This window comes from Colobus angolensis, unplaced genomic scaffold (assembly GCF_000951035.1).
Source record: "Colobus angolensis palliatus isolate OR3802 unplaced genomic scaffold, Cang.pa_1.0 Scaffold51, whole genome shotgun sequence".
NCBI lineage: Eukaryota > Metazoa > Chordata > Mammalia > Primates > Cercopithecidae > Colobus > Colobus angolensis.
In genome coordinates this window covers 12,781,613-12,801,478 of record NW_012118599.1, presented here as the reverse complement: position 1 = coordinate 12,801,478, position 19,866 = coordinate 12,781,613, and the positions used below count along the sequence as shown (strand labels likewise).

Sequence of the window (19,866 nt, the reverse complement as noted above, 5' to 3'; positions counted from 1 at the left end):
GACAGCCCTTCCCCAGAGTAGGAGGCTATAATAGAGAGGAACACCCGTGCCCGCCTGCACTCTGCCCCTGGCACTTTGTCACAGAGTTCAAGTCCAGTTAGATCACATGAGAGGCATCCAGGAGGTGCAATAGTGGAATCAGGAGTGGGCAGGGGAGACCACAGGATCCCCAAAGTCCACTTCCTCCTTTCACAGCTGGGGACAGCAGAAGACACGGATAAGAGCTGAAGTTATGGCCGGGTGCGGTGGCTCATGCCTGTACAGAATCCTAGCGCTTTGAGAGGCTGAAGCAGGTGGATAACCTGAGGTCAGGAGTTCGAGACCAGCCTGCCCAACATGGCGAAACCCCATCTGTACTAAAAATACAAAAGGTAGCCGGGTGTGGTGGTGGCCACCTGTAATCCCAGCTACTTGGGAGGCTGAGGCAGGAGAATCGCTTGAACCCAGGGGGCAGAGGTTGCAGTGAGTCGAGAGTACGCCATTTCACTACAGCCTGGGCAAAAGAGCGAGACTCCATCTCAAAAAAAAAAAAGCTGAAGTTACTGGCTTAAATCCTGGCTCGACCACTTAACAGCTGTGTGACCCTGGGCAAGTTGTATCATACCTCTGGACTTCACTTTCCTCATCTATAAAATGGGAATAGCAATGTCATGGCCTCTAGCTGTTTTAAGGATTAAATAAGCAGGAAGTTCTTAGCCCAGTGTTTGGCACATAATAACAAATCATAATTAATATTCTCATAGATGAGGAGATTGAGTCCCAGAAAGGAGAAAGGGGGAGGCCTCACCCGAGGTCGGCTCCTGTATTGGAGCTTGGAACAAGGTTCTCTGATCCCATTGGGTGCTCTTGCACCTGTTCTGTGCCTGATTAGTACCAGGCAGGGCTGAGGGGCACTGGGATGACCTGAAAGTCCCTGTCCTCAAGCCATCATACACTCCAGAGAAGACTGTACTCCAGAGCAGAGTTCTTAGCTCAAAGCATTCCCCGTTTCCGGTGCAAAGGTGGGACATGTGGTCAGACCAGTGGCCTAACCATGCCAGACTGGGGCCAGGCAAGGAGAGTGTTGCAGGTGGAATCATGTCCCCCCAAAAGGCATGTTGAGGTCCTGGCCCCCAGTACTTCCGCATGTGACCTCATGTGGAAACAGGGTGGTTGCAGATATAATTCGTTCAATTAAGATGAGGTCATACTGAAATGCATGGGACCCTGGCCCATATGACTGGTGTTCTTATAAGAAGAAGAGACACAGAGGAGGTTGCCATGTGAAGACAGCAACACAGGAAAAATGCCGTGTCAGTGAGAAAGGAGGTTTTGGGAGTGAGAAGGCTTTCTGGATGTAAAGGTCAGGTTGGTGTGTCAGGGACAACCCCTTCCTGGAAACCTTGGGCTGAAAGAAAGGGACTGGGACCTACCCTGATGGGATGACCATGATACATTGAGGACAGCCAGGCTGGTGGAGTCTGCACGAGGCGGGAGTGCTGGGTCATCTGTCCCTAAAGCGGGTAGCCCTCAGCCGGGTAAGGGGCTAGGTTACTGAGAAGGAGAAAAGGGAAGGCAGCTGTTAAACGGGCTGCTGACCTAGGAATCCCACTGCAGTGAGAGAGTTCTAGGGGGAGGGTCTCTTCTCCCCCTCCCATCAGAACCTTCAACTGTCAAGCACCGAGCTAGCCACCAGCATGCTGTCCTCCGCAGGTAGGCACTCATGGGGCCTTACCCCACTCCTGTACCTCCTGCAGGCTAGTCTCCCCCCAGGGAAGGAGTTGTGTCCCCCATCAGACTGGGTGCCCCTTTAGGGTACAGACAGTGAGTCTTCCATCAGACTGGATGCTCCCTAAGGACAAGACTTGGGCCTCTTCCTCGGACTGTTTGGGGAAGGATAGGCCACTGGTGGTCAGACTGGGTGGTAGGCCGGGCAGGAACTCTCTCTCCTCTCCACTGACAGTTGGAGTTGGGGAGAGGAGAGGGACTGGCCATCCCACTGTCATGGCTGCTGCGGAAAAGCGTTTGTGTGAAAAAGCCCAAGTAGAGAAGAAAACTTTAGGGAACAGAGAAAACCTCTCCTAAGCCTAGAAAAGCAGGTCCCTCAGCCCAGGAAGATGAAATCCTCAGGGTGGCAGGGGCAGGACTACCTGAGGCAAGCCTGGGACCAGACTTCAGGAGATGGGGAAGAGTGGGCTGAGGGGAAGCGGGTGGCTGGGCAGAACTGAGTTGTTCCTGTGGGGCTGGGGTGCACAGAGGGCAGCCAGCCTTGGCCAGCAGAAGGTCAGCCCTGTACCTCACCCTCAGCCTAGGGCACCGTGAGACCATAGGCCCCTAGACCCAGCCTCCCAGCTTCTCAGGCCCTCCCTGTTTACCTGACCCTAGGAAGTTTAGGCCTAGCAGGTGACCCCAAACCCAGTCCTTGTTCTTCAGAAGTGCCCTGAGCTTAAGCCCAGGAGTTCAAGACCAGCCTGGTCAGCATAGCAAGACCTCATCTCAAAATATAATTAATTAATTTATTATTTTTTTAAAAGTTCGCTGAGACAACATCTTAGTTTTTTTCCCAGCGCCAAAATCAAACTGTCCTTAAATCTACAGTCCCCTAATAACAATGTATTGCATTTAGAAAATCACTGACAGAGGCCAAGCACAGTGGTTCACGCCTGTAATCCTGGCACTTTGGGAGGCCAAGGCAGGTGGATCATCTGAGGTCAGGAGTTTAAGACCAGCCTGGCCCACATGGTGAAACCCTGTCTTTACTAAAATACAAAAATTGGCCAGGTGTGGTGGTGGGTGCCTATAATCCCAGCTACTCAGGAGGCTGAGGCAGGAGAATCTCTTGAACCCGGCAAGTGGAGGTTGCAGTGAGCCAAGATTGTGCCACTGCACCCCAGCCTGGACGACAGAGTGAGACTCCATCTCAAAAAAAAAAAAAGAGAAAATCACTGACAGTAAATTTTAAGTGTTCTCACCACAAACAAATAACAAGTATGTGTAGTGATGCAGATATTAATTAGTTCAACTGAGCCATTCCACAATGAATACATATTTTAAAACACCATGTCGTACACGACAGATATATACTTTTTTGGTCAGTAAAATAAAATAGATTTAGTTAAAACCGATCTACAGGTTCTCAGTCTGATGGAGGAGACAGGATGTGCGGCTGCAGCAGAAAGCTTCCTGTCCGTTCGTGCCTTATGCGGCAGCCCCTACATTCCACGCTTCGCAGTTTCAGTTACCTGCTGTCAACTGCAATCTGAAAACATTAAGATATTTTGAGAGAGACCACATTCACATTACTGATATTATATTGTTGTATTTGTTCTATTTTATTACTTGTTATGGTTAACTGCTTATGTTAACTATGCCTAATTTATAAACTAAACTTCATCATAGGTATGTACATAAAGGAAAGACATAGTATTGATATATACAGGGTTTTGGGACCGAGCGCGGTGGCTCACACCTGTAATCCCAGCACTTTGGGAGGCCGAGGGGGGCAGATCACAAGGTCAGGAGATCGAGACCATCCTGGCTAATACAGTGCAACCCTGTTTCTACTAAAAATACAAAAAAAAAAAAAATTAGCCAGGCGTGGTGGTGGGCGCCTGTAGTCCCAGCTACTCGGGAGGCTGAGGCAGGAGAATGGCGTGAACCCGGGAGGCGGAGCTTGCAGTGAGCCGAGATCACGCCACTGAACTCCAGCCTGGGCGACAGAGCGAGAGAGACTCCGTCTCAAAAAATTAAAAAAATAAAAAATAAGATATATACAAGGTTTGGTACCACCCACAGTTTCAGGTGTCCACTGGGGGTGTTGGAAGATACCCCTACGGATAAGGGGAGCTACTGTGTTGCTCTGGCCATCTGTCTGCTTCCCACAGGCAGCCTTTGTCTGTCTGTCTCAGCCTGCTCACGCTCCCAGCCCATGTGACAGCTTGGATCTTTTGCCCTCTCTAAAAAGATGTTTTCTTTTGTTTTTGTTGTTGTTTTGTTTTGTTTTGTTTTTAGATAGAGTCTCAGTCTATTGCCCAGGCTGGAGTGCAGTGGCCCAACTTTGGCTCATTGCAACCTCCACCTCCCAGGTTCAAGCGATTCTCCTATCTCAGCCTCCTGAGTAGCTGGGACTATAGGCACGTGCCACCACACCCAGCTGATTTTTATGTTTTTAGTAGAGACGGCGTTTCACCATGTTGGCCAGGCTGGTCTTGAATGCCTGACTTCAGGTGATCCACCCGCCTTGGCCTCCCAAAGTGCTGGGATTACAGGTGTGAGCCACACTGCCCGGCCTAAAGACATTTTCCATGACAACTGTGGTGGTGTGGATAGGGGTGTCAGTCCTTCCTGCAAGTCAGAGTTGAGTAATGACCTCACACCCTGGGGACTGGGTATGCAGCTTCGAAGCAGGGTTTGGGGGCCAGACAGTGAGAAATGGTTTGTTGGGCTGGGTGGTGACTAGGGGACGGAGGGCTCTGGGGAAATGAGACAAGGGAGGTAAGATGGAACCTGAAGTGCCTTGGCCTGCCCTCTGATGTTCTTTCAGTCTTCTCAAACAACAGCATCTTCCCTGGTCCTTCCAGGCCCCCAGGAGAGCTCAACACCCTCAGTCCTTGGAGCAGCCAGGGTAGAGGCTGCCTGGAGTGACTGCACGGTGGAAGGGCATGGAGTGGTTTGCCTTGTCGTGTGAATGGCCTTAGATGATTGGCTCAGCCCAGGTTTGTCAACCCCAGCTCTCTTGACATTTTGAACTGGAAATTTCTTTATTGTGGAGGCTTTCTTCTACACTGAGGGGTGCCCAGCAGCATCCCTGGCCTCTACTTACTAGATGCCAGTAGCTCCCCGAGACCTACCCCAGTTATGACAACCAACACTGCCTCTAGACATTGCCACCTGTTCCCTGGGGGCCATCATCACCCCGGGTTGAGAACGTCTGACTCAAACTCTCTGGGAGGCCCTGGCTTCCACCCAGGTCAGATGGGAATAGTCATCCTGATCTGCCAGCTTCACAAATAGGGATCAGGGGCTGAAACAGAAGTGTTCAGCTCTCCCCTCTCAGGACTGCTTTCCACCCTGCCCTCGGAACCCTCTTCATCTGAAGGGGGCTCCACTGTTTATCCCCCTCAGCCCCCCTCACAGTCTCTTTGAATAAAGACACACACACATACACACACACACACACCCCTGTAATCATAGCCTGAGGGGGTAAGGGAGCATCCGTTATCATTTCTAAGATAATCCCAGAGAGCTTGGGTTAGAAGAGACGGTGTGAGGAAAATGGAGAGAGAAAAAAATGGGGAGAACTCCCAGACTCTGGCTCTACCCACCTGCTTCCCTGCTTCCCAGCTCTGATGCTTCCAGAACCAGAAAGTCAAAGTGCACCCCACCCTCAGGAGAACGGGATGTGCTTAGAGCAGGGAAAGGGGGATAGTCACTCTCCCGCAGAACCTCAACACCCCCTGTCAGTTGCTCCACACAGGGGAGGTGACTTCACAAAGACCACACACAAGTTGCAGTACAGTGGACGAAGGGGACGCACCGAGGCCCGCTGACTTACTCATCCTTCTCCAGCACAGCCGTGGCCCCTCACCGTGGCAACCTCCCAGCAAGGCAGCGAGCCCGATGGTTAAGAGCATAGAGCAGCCTGCCCTGACTCTAATGCCCACCGCGTCTGAGGAAGTTCAGCCTCTGTCTATCTCAGTTTCTCTGTCTACACCAGGGAAGTTATAATAGCCTAATCAGTGGGGTTGTTGTGAGGATTCAATCAGCTTAATGCATGTAGGGTGTTTAGAATAGTGCCAGGCATGTAGCGCTGCTAACTATTATTTTTAGAAATGCTATATAAGGGCTCACTACTCATAACTGAGGCAGAATTCCTAATATCTTCTCATCACAAGCCAAAGGCTCTATGGTAGTGAGCCCTCAAACGCTGCTAGCTATTATTATTTTTAGAAGGTTCTATATAAGTGCTCACTACTCATAACTGAGGCAGGATTCCTAATATCTTCTCATCACAAGTTACAGGCTCTATGGAGAAGCAAAATTCAGGATCCTGAGTCTCCTCAACCTTATTATTTTTTGTTTGTTTGTTTTTGAGATGGGGGTCTCGCTTTGTCACCCAGGCTGGAGCACAGTGGAAGGATTAGGGCTCACTGCAGTTCCAACTCCCAGCCTCAAGCGATCCTCCCACCTCGGCCTCCTGAGGAGCTGGGACCACAGGCACATGCTACCATGCCCAGTTAATTTTTTTAAAATTTTTATTTTGTAGGCACAGGAGTCTCACTATGTTCCCCTTGCTGGTCTCGTGAGGCTGAGGAGGGAGGATTGCTTGAGCTCAGGAGTTTGAGGTTGCAGTGAGCCGTAACTGCCACTGCCCTGCAGCCTGGGGAACAGAGTGAGACTCTGTCTCAAAAAAGTTTATCTATATTGAACATTTACTATGTACTCAATACAGCAGCAGGGATACAGCAGCAAACAAAACAGACAAAAATCCCTGCCCTCACAGTGATTTTACCTCACTCATGAGGGAGGTAAACAATAAACAAAATATATTGTATATTGGGGTTGCTGCAGGATAGGGAGTAGGGGAGGGGTGGGAGAGAGAAAACATCTAGGAAAAATTAACCACAATACTAAACAAGGCATCCATTCATTCATTGCAAACATTTTTGAGCCAGCATTTTGAAACTCAGTAGTGTACAAGGTGGCCTCGCCCTCTCCTCTTGAGAGCTCACAGCCTCACAGAGGAGGCAGACAAGTCAACTCAGGGAAGGCAGGTAGTGATGGGTGTCCTAACAAAAGTGTAGGAAGATAGCCCAGCCCCAAGTTCTGTGCGGACACCACATGGGAGGCTTCACAGAGGAGGCAGCATCAAGCAGGCACTGGGAGGCTGGACAGGACTTTCTCCCAGTGGACCCATTGTGAGCATGGGATCAGGAATGATTGCAGGCAGAGGCACAAGGACGGCAAGAGGAATGAGGGTAGGCTGTGCAGAAAGGCATGGGGCCAGATGGCAGGTGGCAGTCTGGTTTGGGTTTGTCATGCTAACAAGGGAAACACATCTAAAGTATTGGGGAGGGAGTGCAGTATCTATAATCAGGTTTGCATTTTATTTTATTTTATTTTTATTTTTTGAGACAGTCTCACTCTGCCACCTAGGCTGGACTGCAGTGGCGCTCCCTCAACTCACTGCAACCTCCACCTCCCAGGTTCAAGCCACCTCCTGCCTCAGCTACAGGAGTAGCTGGGACCACAGGTGTGCACCACCACACCCGGCTAATAATTTTGTATTTTTAGTAGACATGAGGTTTCACCATGTTGGCCAGGCTGGTCTTGAACCCCTAGCCTTAAATGATCCACCTGCCTCGGCCTCCCAAAGTGCTGGGATTACAGGGGTGAGCCACAATGCCGCCCCAGGTTCGCATTTTCAAAATCTTAGCTAACACTGTGGAGAACTAGTGGGGGAGGAGGATGTTAGAAGAAAAGGGCCAGTTAGGGAATCATTCTTCTGGCCTAGATTTTTGCTATTTAAGGTTAATTTCTTGAGTGAGTTTTGTGTCAGAAACAAAGGCAAACACTTTAGAATATCATCCATCCCCCAGGTGGAGAAACTGAGGCATGAGGAGATAGTGGTGTTTTGGGAGGCCTGCCTGTGAGGGGATGCTGGACTTCCAGTCCTCACTTACTGCACCGGATGTGGCTCTGCACGGGGTCAGCCCCTATTGTAGGCTGTGTGGGGGAGGACAGGAGAGATGCTAAGAGGGTGCAGTAGACAATGTAAGCGACATAGTGATGGGGTCTGGGAAGATCCCCGGGTCTCTGGCTAGATGGAGGGAAGGGGAGGACTAGGTTGGGAAGACTGCTGGAGAGACTGTCTCTCCTGGGACGCAGAGCTCAGGAGAGCTGCTTGGCCAGGCAGGGTCTCCCCAAGTCTGGAACACTCAAGAGGGGTTAAGGGGATGGGTTTGTACTGGGAGTGGTGGGCCCAGGGTTGGAGAGGGCTCTGGGGCCTGGCCTTATTCTGCTGGCAAAGCGATATCCTGGAAGTTTCCGGAGGAAGTAAAGGGTTCAAAACCTCAGTCAAAGGGAGTTGGTGTGGTATGTGGTGGGGGCAACATATGTGATGAATTGGAGAGGGTCTTTAGGAGACAAGAGGCCATTTGAGGTCTGGGGGTTGTCTGAAGGCCCTGGCCTCGGCCAGTGATGGTAGCAATGAGAAATTAGGGTCCTAGGAGGGGATTCCTAGTCATTGAAAGACTCAGTGACTGTTTTGATGTGGGATGCAGTGTGTTGAGATCTTGGGGAACCAGGACAGGGGGTCATGATAGGACCTGAGGAAATCCCAAGGAGGTACTTGTGTGGAACAGGAGAAGGGGTTTGCTTGGGGCAGTGGCAAGAGGAAGGGGGATAAGTTCAGCAACAAATCGTCCGTGGATGCCTTTGTAACAGAGATGGGGCAGGTTCTGTCAGCTTTCGACTGAGGAGAAACATTTCCCCTCAGGAGACTCGGCATAGGGTGAAGGTTGCAAGCTCCGTCCAGGGTCTGCAGTACGGACTTCATCCCACACCCAACCGTCACTGTGACCTTGGGCAAGCTGCTTAGCCTCTGGGCCTCTGCTCCCTTTTCCAGTAATCAGGGTATTGCATGTACCCCCTTGTAGGGCTGGCGTGCCTGGCACAGAGAAGCTGCTCAGTGCTGTCAGCTCTGCTGTTATAACTAGTCTCCTGGTTCTGTTACTCAGGGGAGGAGGAATAACTGAGACTTCCTGCTCTTGCCTCTGGGGTCTCGCCCTTCTGTAGGCTCAATCAGAGTCTCACCTGTAAACAACCCCAGAATCCTGCTGCCCTCCCTGTAGCTGCACCCCAACCCAGTTCTTTTCCTCATTCTAAAATCTTCCTATACCCCAGCCCCAGCTGGGCTCTGTTTAACTTTAGACCACAGCCTTCCTCCCCTCCTCCCACTCTCTTTCTTATTTATTCTAGGGCCAAGTCTTCCAGAGTCAGCAGAGAACCTGGATGGACCACAGGAGGATAAGCTTCGGGGCTTATATGCGGGTAGGACTGCAGACGCAGTCATGGCTCTGTGGCCTCCCTTTTTCTTCCTCCTCCTTCACTGTCTTCTCTTACCCTGGGCCTGCTGGTGGGGCAAGTCAGTTGTGTTGTGTGGGGAGGGCTGTGCGGGGAGGGGAGGCTACCCTCAGGAAGGGATGTTGGCAGTTTGCAGTCCCCCTGGGGGAGGAGGTGTGGGCAGGGTGTCCAGAGTCCCAAGCCACCGGCAGGCCCGGGATCCATCAGCCAGCCTGCCTCAACTCTTACCCTGACACTCACCCAGTGCCACCCGCTCAGCCATTACCTGACCCAGCCCACCCCCAGCAGCCCCTTCCCTCTGCCCTCCGCTCTCTACACTCCATTATTTCCACTCTCCTTAAAAGAGCGGAGTCTAGGCCAGATGTGGTGGCTCATGACTGTAATCCCAGCACTTTGGGAGGCTGAGGCGGGTGAATCACCTGAGTTCAGGAGTTCGAGACCAGCCTGGCTAACATGGTGAAACCCTACCTCTACTAAAAATACAAAATTAGCCAGATGTAGTGGTGGGCGCCTGTAATCCCAGCTACTTGGGAGGCTGAGGCAGAAGAATCACTTGAACCTGGGAGGCAGAGGTTGCAGTGAGCCAAGATCATGCCACTGAACTTACAGAGTGAGACTCTGTCTCAAAAAAAATTTTTTTTTAAAAAGCGGCATCTGTTTAGATGGTCTGGAGACCATTTAAAAAAAAAAAAAAAAACAGCTTTATTGAGAGACAATTTAAATACCCTACAGTTCACCCATTTAAAGTGTACCATTTGGCTGGGTGCAGTGGCTCATGCTGGTAATCCCAGCACTTTGGGAGGCCAAGACTGGAAGATTGCTTGAGCCCAGGAGTCTAAGACTGGTCTGGGCAACATAGTGAGATCCTGTCTCTACAAAAATTAGAAGTTAAAAAATTAGACAGGCATGGTGGCACACACCTGTGGTCCCAGCTACTCAGGAGGCTGAGATGAGAAGATAATTTGAGCTCAGGAGGTCAAGGCTGCAGTGAGCTGTGATCAAGCCACGGTACTCCAGCCAGGGCTACAGAGTGAGACTCTGTTTCAAAATAAATAAATAAATAATTCCAAAGCACAATTCCAATTGGGTGTGGTGGGAGTACAAGACCAGCCAACATGGCAAGACTCTGCCTCTTAAAAAAAAATGGAAAAAAAAAGCGTATAATTCAGTGGCTTTTAGTATATTCACAGAGTTATGCATCCAGCACCACAACCAATTTTAGATTGTTTTCATTATCGTCCCAAAGAAATCCCATACCCTTTAGCCATCAACTTCTAATCCCCCATTTCCTTAAGCAACAGGCAACCCCTAATCTACGTTCTGTCTCTCTCTATAGACATTTTATATAAATAGAATCACACAATATGGGTTGTTTGTTTGTTTTGTTTTGTTTTGTTTTGTTTTTTGAGATGGAGCCTCACTCTGTAACCCACGCTGGAGTTCAGTGGCACCATCTCAGCTCACTGCAACCTCCACCTCCTGGGTTCAAGCAATTCTCCTGCCTCAGCCTCCCGAGTAGCTGGGATTACAGGCGCCCACCACCATGCCCGGCTAATTCTTGTATTTTTAGTAGACATGGGGTTTCACCATGTTGGCCAGGCTGGTCTCAAACCCCTGACCTCGTGATCCGCCCACCTTGGCCTCCCGAAGTGCTGGGATTACAGGTGTGAGCCACCGCACCCAGCCTATTTATTTATTTTTTTTAGAGACAAGGTCTTGCTCTGTCACCATCATGTCTCATTGCAGCCTCAAACTCCCGCAGCCTCGAACTCCAGGGCTCAGGTGATCTTCCATCTCAGCTTCTTGAGTAGCTGGGACTACAGGCACACACCACCATGCCCAGCTAATTAAAAAACATTTTTTTGTAGAGATGAGATCTTACCATGTTGCCCAGGCTGGTCTCAAACTCCTGGGCTCAAGAGATCCTCCCACCTCAGCCTCCCAAAGTGCTGAGATTACAGGCATGAACCACTGTGCCCAGCTTATTACATTTTTTAATTGCGTTATTTGTCATTTTTTCTTACGCAGAGCCCACTTATACTGATACAGGAATGGTGGCTCACATAAACTACAGCCGGCTCAAGGCCAACGGCATGGGCCAGCACCACAATGCCCACAACTTTGGTAACCAGAGCTTTGAGGAGCTGCGAGCAGCCTGTCTAAGAAAGGGGGAACTCTTCGAGGACCCCTTATTCCCTGCTGAACCCAGCTCACTGGGCTTCAAGGACCTGGGCCCCAACTCCAAAAATGCGCAGAACATCTGCTGGCAGCGGCCCAAGGTGGGCACTGGAAGGGAGGCGTGGACTCATGGGCGGAGCGGAGCTTGTAGTGATCCCTCTATCACTTTTAGAATCTTCAGCCCCCCCCACCCTATTCTGAGCCTGGCACTAGGCCCCACCTTCATCAGAGCTGGGGACAGTTCTGAATATGCTTAAGCCAAACCTCCCAGGTAGCGCTAGGAAATCACCCACCAGCCTCTGCTATCACAGGCTGCAGCTATGCCAAGTTGGTCCTGTACCCTCTCCCCTCCCCTCATATCTGCTCCCCTGGAACTTCAAGGTGGGCATCATTCCCCAGCAAAGGTGGGAGAAAGGTGGGGAGGGGGCATCCTGGGCCCCCTGAAACCTTTATTCCTTCACTGCAGGATATCATAAGCAACCCTCTGTTCATCATGGATGGGATTTCTCCAACAGACATCTGCCAGGGGATCCTCGGTGCGTGGGGCACAGGAAGCTGGTCTCCACTTGGGGAAGGGGATTGGGGGAGGGGTGCCAGGATGTCTTTTGAAGCTGGAAAACTGGGAGTCCTGAGGTTCAGACAGCCTGCTTCTGTTTCCCTGTCCCTCCCCTTCTGAGGAGATGACTGTGAGAACACCATGAATTCTGTCCCTCCCGAGTCTGGATGCCACTCCCTGCCTGCTGCAGCCTGGGTCCTGGGGGGATATTAGTTATTTATGGCTACATAATAAATTACCTAGGACTTAGCAACTTAAAAAAACGAACAGCCGGGCGCAGTCGTTCACACCTGTAATCCCAGCACTTTGGGAGGCCAAGGCAGGTGGATCACGAGGTCAGGAGATCAAGACCATCCTGGCTAACACGGTGAAACCCCGTCTCTACTAAAAATACAAAAAATTGGCCGGGCCTGATGGCAGGCGCCTGTAGTCCCAGCTACTTGGGAGGCGGAGGCAGGAGAATAGCGTGAACCCGGGAGGCAGAGCTTTCAGTGAGCCGAGATCGCACCACTGCACTCCAGCCTGGGTGACAGAGCAAGACTCCGTCTCAAAAAAAGCCAAAAAAACAAGAAAACAAATTTTCTTATCTCACGGTTTCTGTGGGTCAGAAATTCAGAAGCAGAATCACTGGATGGGTCTGGTTTAGGGTTTATCAGGAGGTTGCAGTCAAGACATCTGCAACCTGTGATCATCTGAAGGCTCGCCTGGGGCTGGAGGGTCTGCTCCTAGGAGGGTGCACTTACATGGCAGGAGCTCTCAGGTCCTTGCTGGCTGTTGGCAGGAGGCCCCAGTTCCTCGCCATATAGGCTTCTCCATAGGGCTGCTTGAGTGTCCACAAAAAGTGGTAGCTTGCTCTTCCAAAGCGAGTTATCTAAGGGAGAGGACAAGGAGGAAGCCATAATGCCTTTTCTGACCTAGTCTTAGGAGTTGCACATCATCACTTCCACCGTACTCTATTTGTCAGAAGCAAACACTGAATCTGGTCCACACTCGAGAGGAGAGGAATTAGGCTCTACCTTTGGAAGGGAGGATGGTCGAAGAATTTGTGGAAACCACTACAGGTGCTAAAACCTGATCAATCTGGGGTATCAAATAGGAGGGCAACGGGGTCCACTCAACCCACTCTCACAAGGCTCCCATAGAAAGCCCCAGGGTAGATCTTCCTCCCTAAGCCTGGTCCTGTTCAAGGATTTCCTCCAGATCCCTCGTTGCATCTTTAGGGATAAAGCCAGGGTGGGCTTTCTCTGAGACTGAATTCTGTGCCCTTGGGGCAGAAAAAACTGGCAAGATGTGGGCAGAGCAGAGGCCAAGGAGACCTTAGACCCCAGGGCTGCTGCTGTGGCTGCTGTGGCTCAGTAGGCTAGAGGGACAATGTGCTGGAGAAGGAGGGAATTCACTTCTCCCAGGCACTCCAACGGTGAGGGGGATTGGAGCGTCCTTGCTATTCCTCTCTCCAGGCAGCCAGGAGGCCATTGGTAATCATAGAAACTTTCTGGTCCCTCAACCTCAGCCTGGCCTAGGATGCCCAGTATCCTGCCCCTGGACCCCACCCAGCAAGGGCTGAGATGCCCAGGAGACAGGTGGCAATGGAGGTCTGTAGTGCTCATCTCCCACAGGATTCCCTTTAGCTGAAATTCAGGCCAGGGACGCTGCCCCATACTCACTTCAATGCCTAGCTGCAGGGATCCTGCTGGGGTCTGGGGTACATACTAAGCCCTGGGTCCCCAATATAATGTGGGTGACATGAGGGAGAGACCTCTTGGGACCTTCGTGGCCACACCAGTGTACTCACAGGGTGCAGGAAGGTGACTGGATCTGTTGGAAGAATGTGGAGAGTATTGGCTCTGTCTCAAATAAAGCAGGTTACTGGTCAGGTGCAGTGGCTCATACCTGTAATCCCAGCACCTTGGGAGGCCAAGGCAGGAGGATTACTTGAGCTCAGGGGTTCAAGACCAGCCTGGGCAGCATAGTGAGACTCTGTCTCTACTTACATATAAAAATTTACTTTAAAAAAATAGGTTCCTAGAGCCTGAGGCGAGAAGTATCTCTTTCCCAAACTCAAGAAAACAAAAGCATGTGGCTCTCACATAATAGAAAAGGTACAGTCAGGCACTGTGGCTCATGCCTGTAATCCCAACACTTTGGGAGGCCAAGGCCGGCAGACTTGCCAGGAGTTCTTGAGGCCAGGAGTTCTTGAGGCCAGGAGTTCAAGACCAGCCTGGCCAACATGGTGAAACCCCATCCCTACTAAATATGCAAAACTTAGCCAGGTGTGGTGGCAGGCGCCTGTGGTCCCAGCTACTCAGGAGGCTGAGACAGCAGAGTCGCTCAAACCCGGGAGGCAGAGGTTGCAGTGAGCTGAGATCGTGATACTGCACTCCCGCCTGGGTGACACAGCAAGACACTGTCTCAAAAAAGAAAATGTACAGAAACTCACCTCGCCAGAGCCTCTCTGACTTCAGTTTCTCCCTGTTTGCCTTCTTCCTGAACGCTCTTTAGTGGGAGGGTTGAGGGAGGGTGCGTCTCTGCCAGGGGGTGAGAGTGGGGTACAGGGTCAAGTTCCTGCTCCCCTAGGCCTTGGATTCTGAGGCCCACCCACACATAAGGGGTTGCTCAGGGGTGGCAAAGCCCTGCCTGTCTTTCCAGGGGACTGCTGGCTGCTGGCTGCCATCGGCTCCCTTACCACCTGCCCCAAACTGCTGTACCGCGTGGTGCCCAGGAGGCAGAGCTTCAAGAAAAACTATGCTGGCATCTTCCATTTTCAGGTGAAGGACAGTGTGAGAGCCACCATGGCTTTGTGGCGAGTGGGGGGAAGAATCATATATGCTTTGAAGTTTACCTTCTTTCCTTTTGAAAAATAGCATTTATGAGGGTGGGTTTTGGGCTAATCATCAGAGAAACATCTGCCCACCAAAGAAACCATGTAAGCTGATATTTTCAGTTCCAAAAGAAAATAGTTGTTAGCAATTTGTGGCTCTCTTTCTCCTTCTCCTCTTCCTCTCCATTGTGGGTGTGGGTGTGTGTGACACTGGTAGTCTTTGTCACATAATTTTTGTAATCTGCCCCTTTAACTTAGCTACATGTAGACAAATTCCCCTCGGGAGGCCGTGGCAGAAGCTGGAGAGGAGGCGGAGCCAGGTCCAGGCTTTGGGTTGCCTTTCCCTCACTGTTCAGTGATTCTGCAGAGTGGAGCCTCTGACACTGGCGTGTCATCAGGTCTGGCCACTAGGAGGCGCTTGATGATAGGGGTGTGTGTTGCTACCCGCAGATTTGGCAGTTTGGGCAGTGGATGAACGTGGTAGTGGATGACCGGCTGCCCACAAAGAATGACAAGCTGGTGTTCGTGCACTCAACCGAACGCAGTGAGTTCTGGAGCGCCCTGCTGGAGAAGGCCTATGCCAAGTAAGTGCTTGGAGCCGAGGAAGGGGGCTTGCTTTGCCTCTGTCTGGGCAGCTGGCATCAGGGGGAGGGGAGGAGGTGGCAGGACATCCCTCCCTTCCCTCAGCTCCATCCTAGAGCCCAACAGTGCCTTCTCTGTGCCCACAGGCTGAGTGGGTCCTATGAAGCACTGTCAGGGGGCAGTACCATGGAGGGCTTTGAGGACTTCACGGGAGGCGTGGCCCAGAGTTTCCGACTCCAGAGGCCCCCTCAGAACCTGCTCAGGCTCCTTAGGAAGGCGGTGGAGCGATCCTCCCTCATGGGTTGCTCCATTGAAGTAAGCAAAGCATGGTCCCACCTCAGGGCCTTTGCACCTGCTGTTGCTGTCACCCAAAAGGCTCTTCCCCCAGTATCTGCATGGCCAGCACCTTCTCATTCAGTTCGGCTGCCTTTTCCCCAGACTAGCCTTCCCTGCCTCCCTGTCTAAAGTCGCTGTCCCCACCCTATTTACTTTCTTTTTCTTTTCTTTTCTTTTTTTTCTTTTTTTGAGACAGGGTCTCATTCTGTCTCCCAGGCTGGAGTGCAGTGGCAAGATCTTGGCTCACTGCAACCTCCACCTCCTGGGTTCAAGTGATTCTCCTGCCTCAGCCTCCCAAGTAGCTGGGATTACAGGTGCGTGCCACCATGCCTGCCTAATTTTTTGTGTTTTTAGTAGAGAAGGGGTTTCGTCATTTTGGCCAGGCTGGTCTCGAACTCCTGACCACAATTGATCCACCCACCTCGGCCTCCCATAGTGCTGGGATTACAGGCGGGAGCCACGGTGCCCGGCCAGCCCTTTTTACTTTCTATCTGGTTTTTACTTTCTCCCCGACATTTACTGTGACCTGAAATTATCTTGCTTATCTGTGTTTTCACTCATAGCCCATCTTCTCTGGATAGTACTCACATTCCATGAGGGCAGTGACCTTCTTTGTCTCATTCACTGCTGGACCCTGGAACTTAGGAAGGAGCCCAGCATGCAATAGGCACCCAACCAACATTTGCTCGACAAAATACATGAACACAAGGTGCAACATATGACCCTGCATTCTTGGCATTTATCCCAGAGAAATGAAGACATGTCTCCAAAAATGTTTGTACACAGATGTTTGCAGCAACCTTATTCATCATAGCCCCCAAACAGGAAACAACCTAGATGTCCTTCAATGAGTAAATGGTTAAACAAACTGTGCTGATTACACACTGTGGAATACTACTCAGCAATAAAAAGGAACAAACTACTGATACTCGGAGAAACTAGGACAGATCTCAGGGGAATTATGCTGAATGAAAAAAGCCAGCCCCAGCCAGGTGCAGTGGCTCACGCCTGTAATTCCAACACTTTGGGAGGCTGAGGTGGGAGAATTGCTTGAGCCCAGGAGTTCGAGACCAGCCTAAGGAATATAGTGAGACCTCATCTCTACCAAAAAATAATAATAATAATAATTAGCTGAGAAAAAAGAAAAAAAAAAGACAACTCCCAAAGGTTACACACTGTGTGATTCCATTTAAATGACATTCTTTTTTTTTTTTTTTTTTTTTTTCCTTTTTGTGGAGAACAGGGTCTTGCTGTATTACCCAGGCAGGTCTCAAACTCCTGGGTTCAAGCTATCCTCCCGCCTCTGCCTCCCTGAGAGCTGGGATTACAGGCGTGAGCCACCGCGCCCGGCCTCTTTTTTTTTTTTTTTTGAGACAGATTCTCACTCTGTTGCCCAGGCTGGAGTGCAGCGGTGCGATCTCATCTCACTGCAACATCCACCTCCTGGGTTCAAGCGATTTTCCTCCCTCACCCTCCCATGTAGCTGGGATTATAGGAGCCTGCCACCACACCTGGCTAATTTTTTATTTTTAGTAGAGCCAGGGTTTCACCATGTTGGCCAGACTGGTCTTGAACTCCTGACCTGAGGTGATCTGCCCGCTTTGGCCTCCCAAAGTGCTGGGATTATAGGCGTGAGCCACTGCGCCTGGCCTTAAAAGACATTCTTGAAATGACAAAATAATAGAAATTAAGAACAGACGAATGGTTGCCAGGGTTTAGGGAAGAGGAGTTGTGAGAAGAGATGGGTTTGGTTATAAAAGGGCGACTCAAGGGATGCTTGTGGTGATAGAAATGTTCTATATCTTGACTGTGGTGGTGGCTACACAAAACTACACTAATGGAATTGCATAGAGCACACAAAAGTGAGCACTTGTAAAACCGGGGAAATCTGTATAAGGTTTATGGATTCCATCCATATCAGCATTCTGGGCTGGGCACAGTGGCTCACACCTGTAATCCCAGCACTTTGGGAGGCTGAGGTTGGCAGATTTCTTGAGCCCAGAATTTTGAGACAAGCCTGGGCAACATGGCAAGACGCAATCTCTACTAAAAATACAAAAATTAGCTGTAGTCTCAGCTACTTAGGAGGCTGAGATGAGAGGCTCGCTCGAGGCTAGGAGGTCAAGGCTTCAGTGAACCGAGATCACACCACTGCACTCCAGGCTGGGTGACACAGTGAGACCCTATCTCAAAAATAATAATAAAGCCGGGTGCAGTGGCTCACGCTTGTAATCCCAGCACTTTGGGAAGCCGAGGTGGGTGGATCACCTGAGGTCAGGAGTTCGAGACCAGCCTGGAAAACATGGTGAAACACCATCCATACTAAAAACTCAAAAAATTAGCCAGGCGTGTTGGCAGGCACCTGTAATCCCAGCTACTTGGGAGGCTGAGGCAGGAGAATCACTTGAACCTACGAGGCAGACGTTGCAGTGAGTCGAGATCTCGCCACTGCACTCCAAGAGCAACAAGAGTGAAGCTCTGTCTCAAATAATAATAAATAATAATAATAACAATTTTTAAAACGTTCTGGTTTGATATTTCACTGTAGTTTTGCCAGATGTTACCACTGGGGGAACCTGGGTAGGGGGTACACTGGATCTCTCTGTATTATTTCTTACAATTGCATGTGAATCTACAATTACCTCAAAATAATGATAATAATTTAAAAGTTTAGTTTAAAAAAATTAACCTGGAGAGTTCTCCCTTCCTTTGGGTGCCCAGTCCAGGTCCTCCGTACCTTCCCTTCCTCTCTGTTCTGTAGGTCACCAGCGATAGTGAACTGGAGTCCATGACCGACAAGATGCTGGTGAGAGGGCACGCTTACTCAGTGACTGGCCTTCAGGATGTGAGTCCTGAGAAATGTGCCCTACCCCGAGGACCCTGAGAAGGAGGAGAACGTCTCGCTGACCCCATAGCTCTGACCTTTAACCACCCCTGCCTACCCAGGTCCACTACAGAGGCAAAATGGAAACACTGATTCGGGTCCGGAATCCCTGGGGCCGGATTGAGTGGAATGGAGCTTGGAGTGACAGGTAGGTGCCCCCAACCCAGGTCAGGGGTGGTCAGAGGATACAGCAGGCAGTGCTAGGTGGACCGACTGGTATCCCGTCTGGGAGAAAAACCTGTACAACAGGGCAAAGCCCCTCCCTCTAGATTCTCCATCTGGCTCCGCACCCCAGCAGGCAGACATTTAGGGAAGAGGGAGTCCCTTGGAGAGGAAGGAGGTGCCACGTGACCTCCGCCCCTCTCCTTCCACCGCCCATCTCTGCTCCAGTGCCAGCGAGTGGGAAGAGGTGGCCCCAGACATCCAGATGCAGCTGCTGCACAAGATGGAGGATGGGGAGTTCTGGTCAGTGTGGCTTGGGGTGGGCTTCCTACCACTGCCCTAGGCCCTGGTCCTTCATCTCCCTGCTCCGCTCCTCTGTGTGCCTTGGATGCAGAGGCTCGGGTGGTTGTTGAGGGGTTGTGGTTCAGGGAGCGGGAACTGAGGATGCAAGTGTGCTGCTAATGGGCTCCACCCCCGCCCCACCACAGGATGTCCTACCAAGATTTCCTGAACAACTTCACGCTCCTGGAGATCTGCAACCTCACGCCTGATGCACTCTCTGGGGACTACAAGAGCTACTGGCACACCACCTTCTACGAGGGCAGCTGGCGCAGAGGCAGCTCCGCAGGGGGCTGCAGGAACCACCCTGGTGGGTGAGGGGGTTCAGGGGAAGGGGGTGTGCAGGGAGTGAAGGATGGGCCATGGCTCACCATGAAACCAGACCTGGGGCACAAGTCACCGGAGTCAGGGTCCGTGAGGTCAGGGGTTAGTCAGATGTCACAGCCGCTGTGGAGGAGACAACTCCTGTGTGGCTGGGGAAGCTCGGTCCACCCTGGAAAGGGCGTAGCCAAGGGAAGCCCCCATATAACCATGCTGACCCGCTTCCACCAGGCACGTTCTGGACCAACCCCCAGTTTAAGATCTCTCTCCCTGAGGGAGATGACCCAGAGGATGACGCAGAGAACGATGCTGTGGTCTGCACCTGCCTGGTGGCCCTGATGCAGAAGAACTGGCGGCATGCACGGCAGCAGGGAACCCAGCTGCAGACCATTGGCTTTGTCCTGTATTCGGTGGGTGCCTGGCTGGTCCCCCCGGCCACTCACTCTCTCTCACCTGGCCTCACTCCTTTCTTGCTTGCTTGCTTGCTTTCTTACTTTCTTGCTTCCTTTCTTTACTTTCTTTCTTTCCTTTCTTCTTTCTTTTTCTTTCTTTCTTTCTTTCTTTCTTTCTTTCTTTCTTTCTTTCTTTCTCTTTCTTTCTTTCTTTCTTTTTCTTTCTTTCTTTCTT

General features: G+C 51.0%; 1 protein-coding gene across 1 annotated transcript in view; it reads left to right on the top strand.

The window, feature by feature from the left end:
• Positions 1-1,644: 1,644 nt before the first annotated feature.
• The window catches only part of CAPN11 (calpain 11), a 24,480-nt gene continuing 6,258 nt past the window's right edge, over positions 1,645-19,866 (top strand). The window contains exons 1-12 of the mRNA XM_011960333.1: positions 1,645-1,692; positions 8,959-9,030; positions 11,092-11,342; positions 11,708-11,777; positions 14,444-14,562; positions 15,066-15,199; positions 15,344-15,512; positions 18,295-18,378; positions 18,480-18,565; positions 18,808-18,882; positions 19,068-19,228; positions 19,471-19,649. Coding sequence (XP_011815723.1) covers positions 1,677-1,692; positions 8,959-9,030; positions 11,092-11,342; positions 11,708-11,777; positions 14,444-14,562; positions 15,066-15,199; positions 15,344-15,512; positions 18,295-18,378; positions 18,480-18,565; positions 18,808-18,882; positions 19,068-19,228; positions 19,471-19,649 — 1,416 coding nt within the window. The 5' untranslated portion in view covers positions 1,645-1,676. The remainder of the gene's footprint in view (positions 1,693-8,958; positions 9,031-11,091; positions 11,343-11,707; positions 11,778-14,443; positions 14,563-15,065; positions 15,200-15,343; positions 15,513-18,294; positions 18,379-18,479; positions 18,566-18,807; positions 18,883-19,067; positions 19,229-19,470; positions 19,650-19,866) is intronic.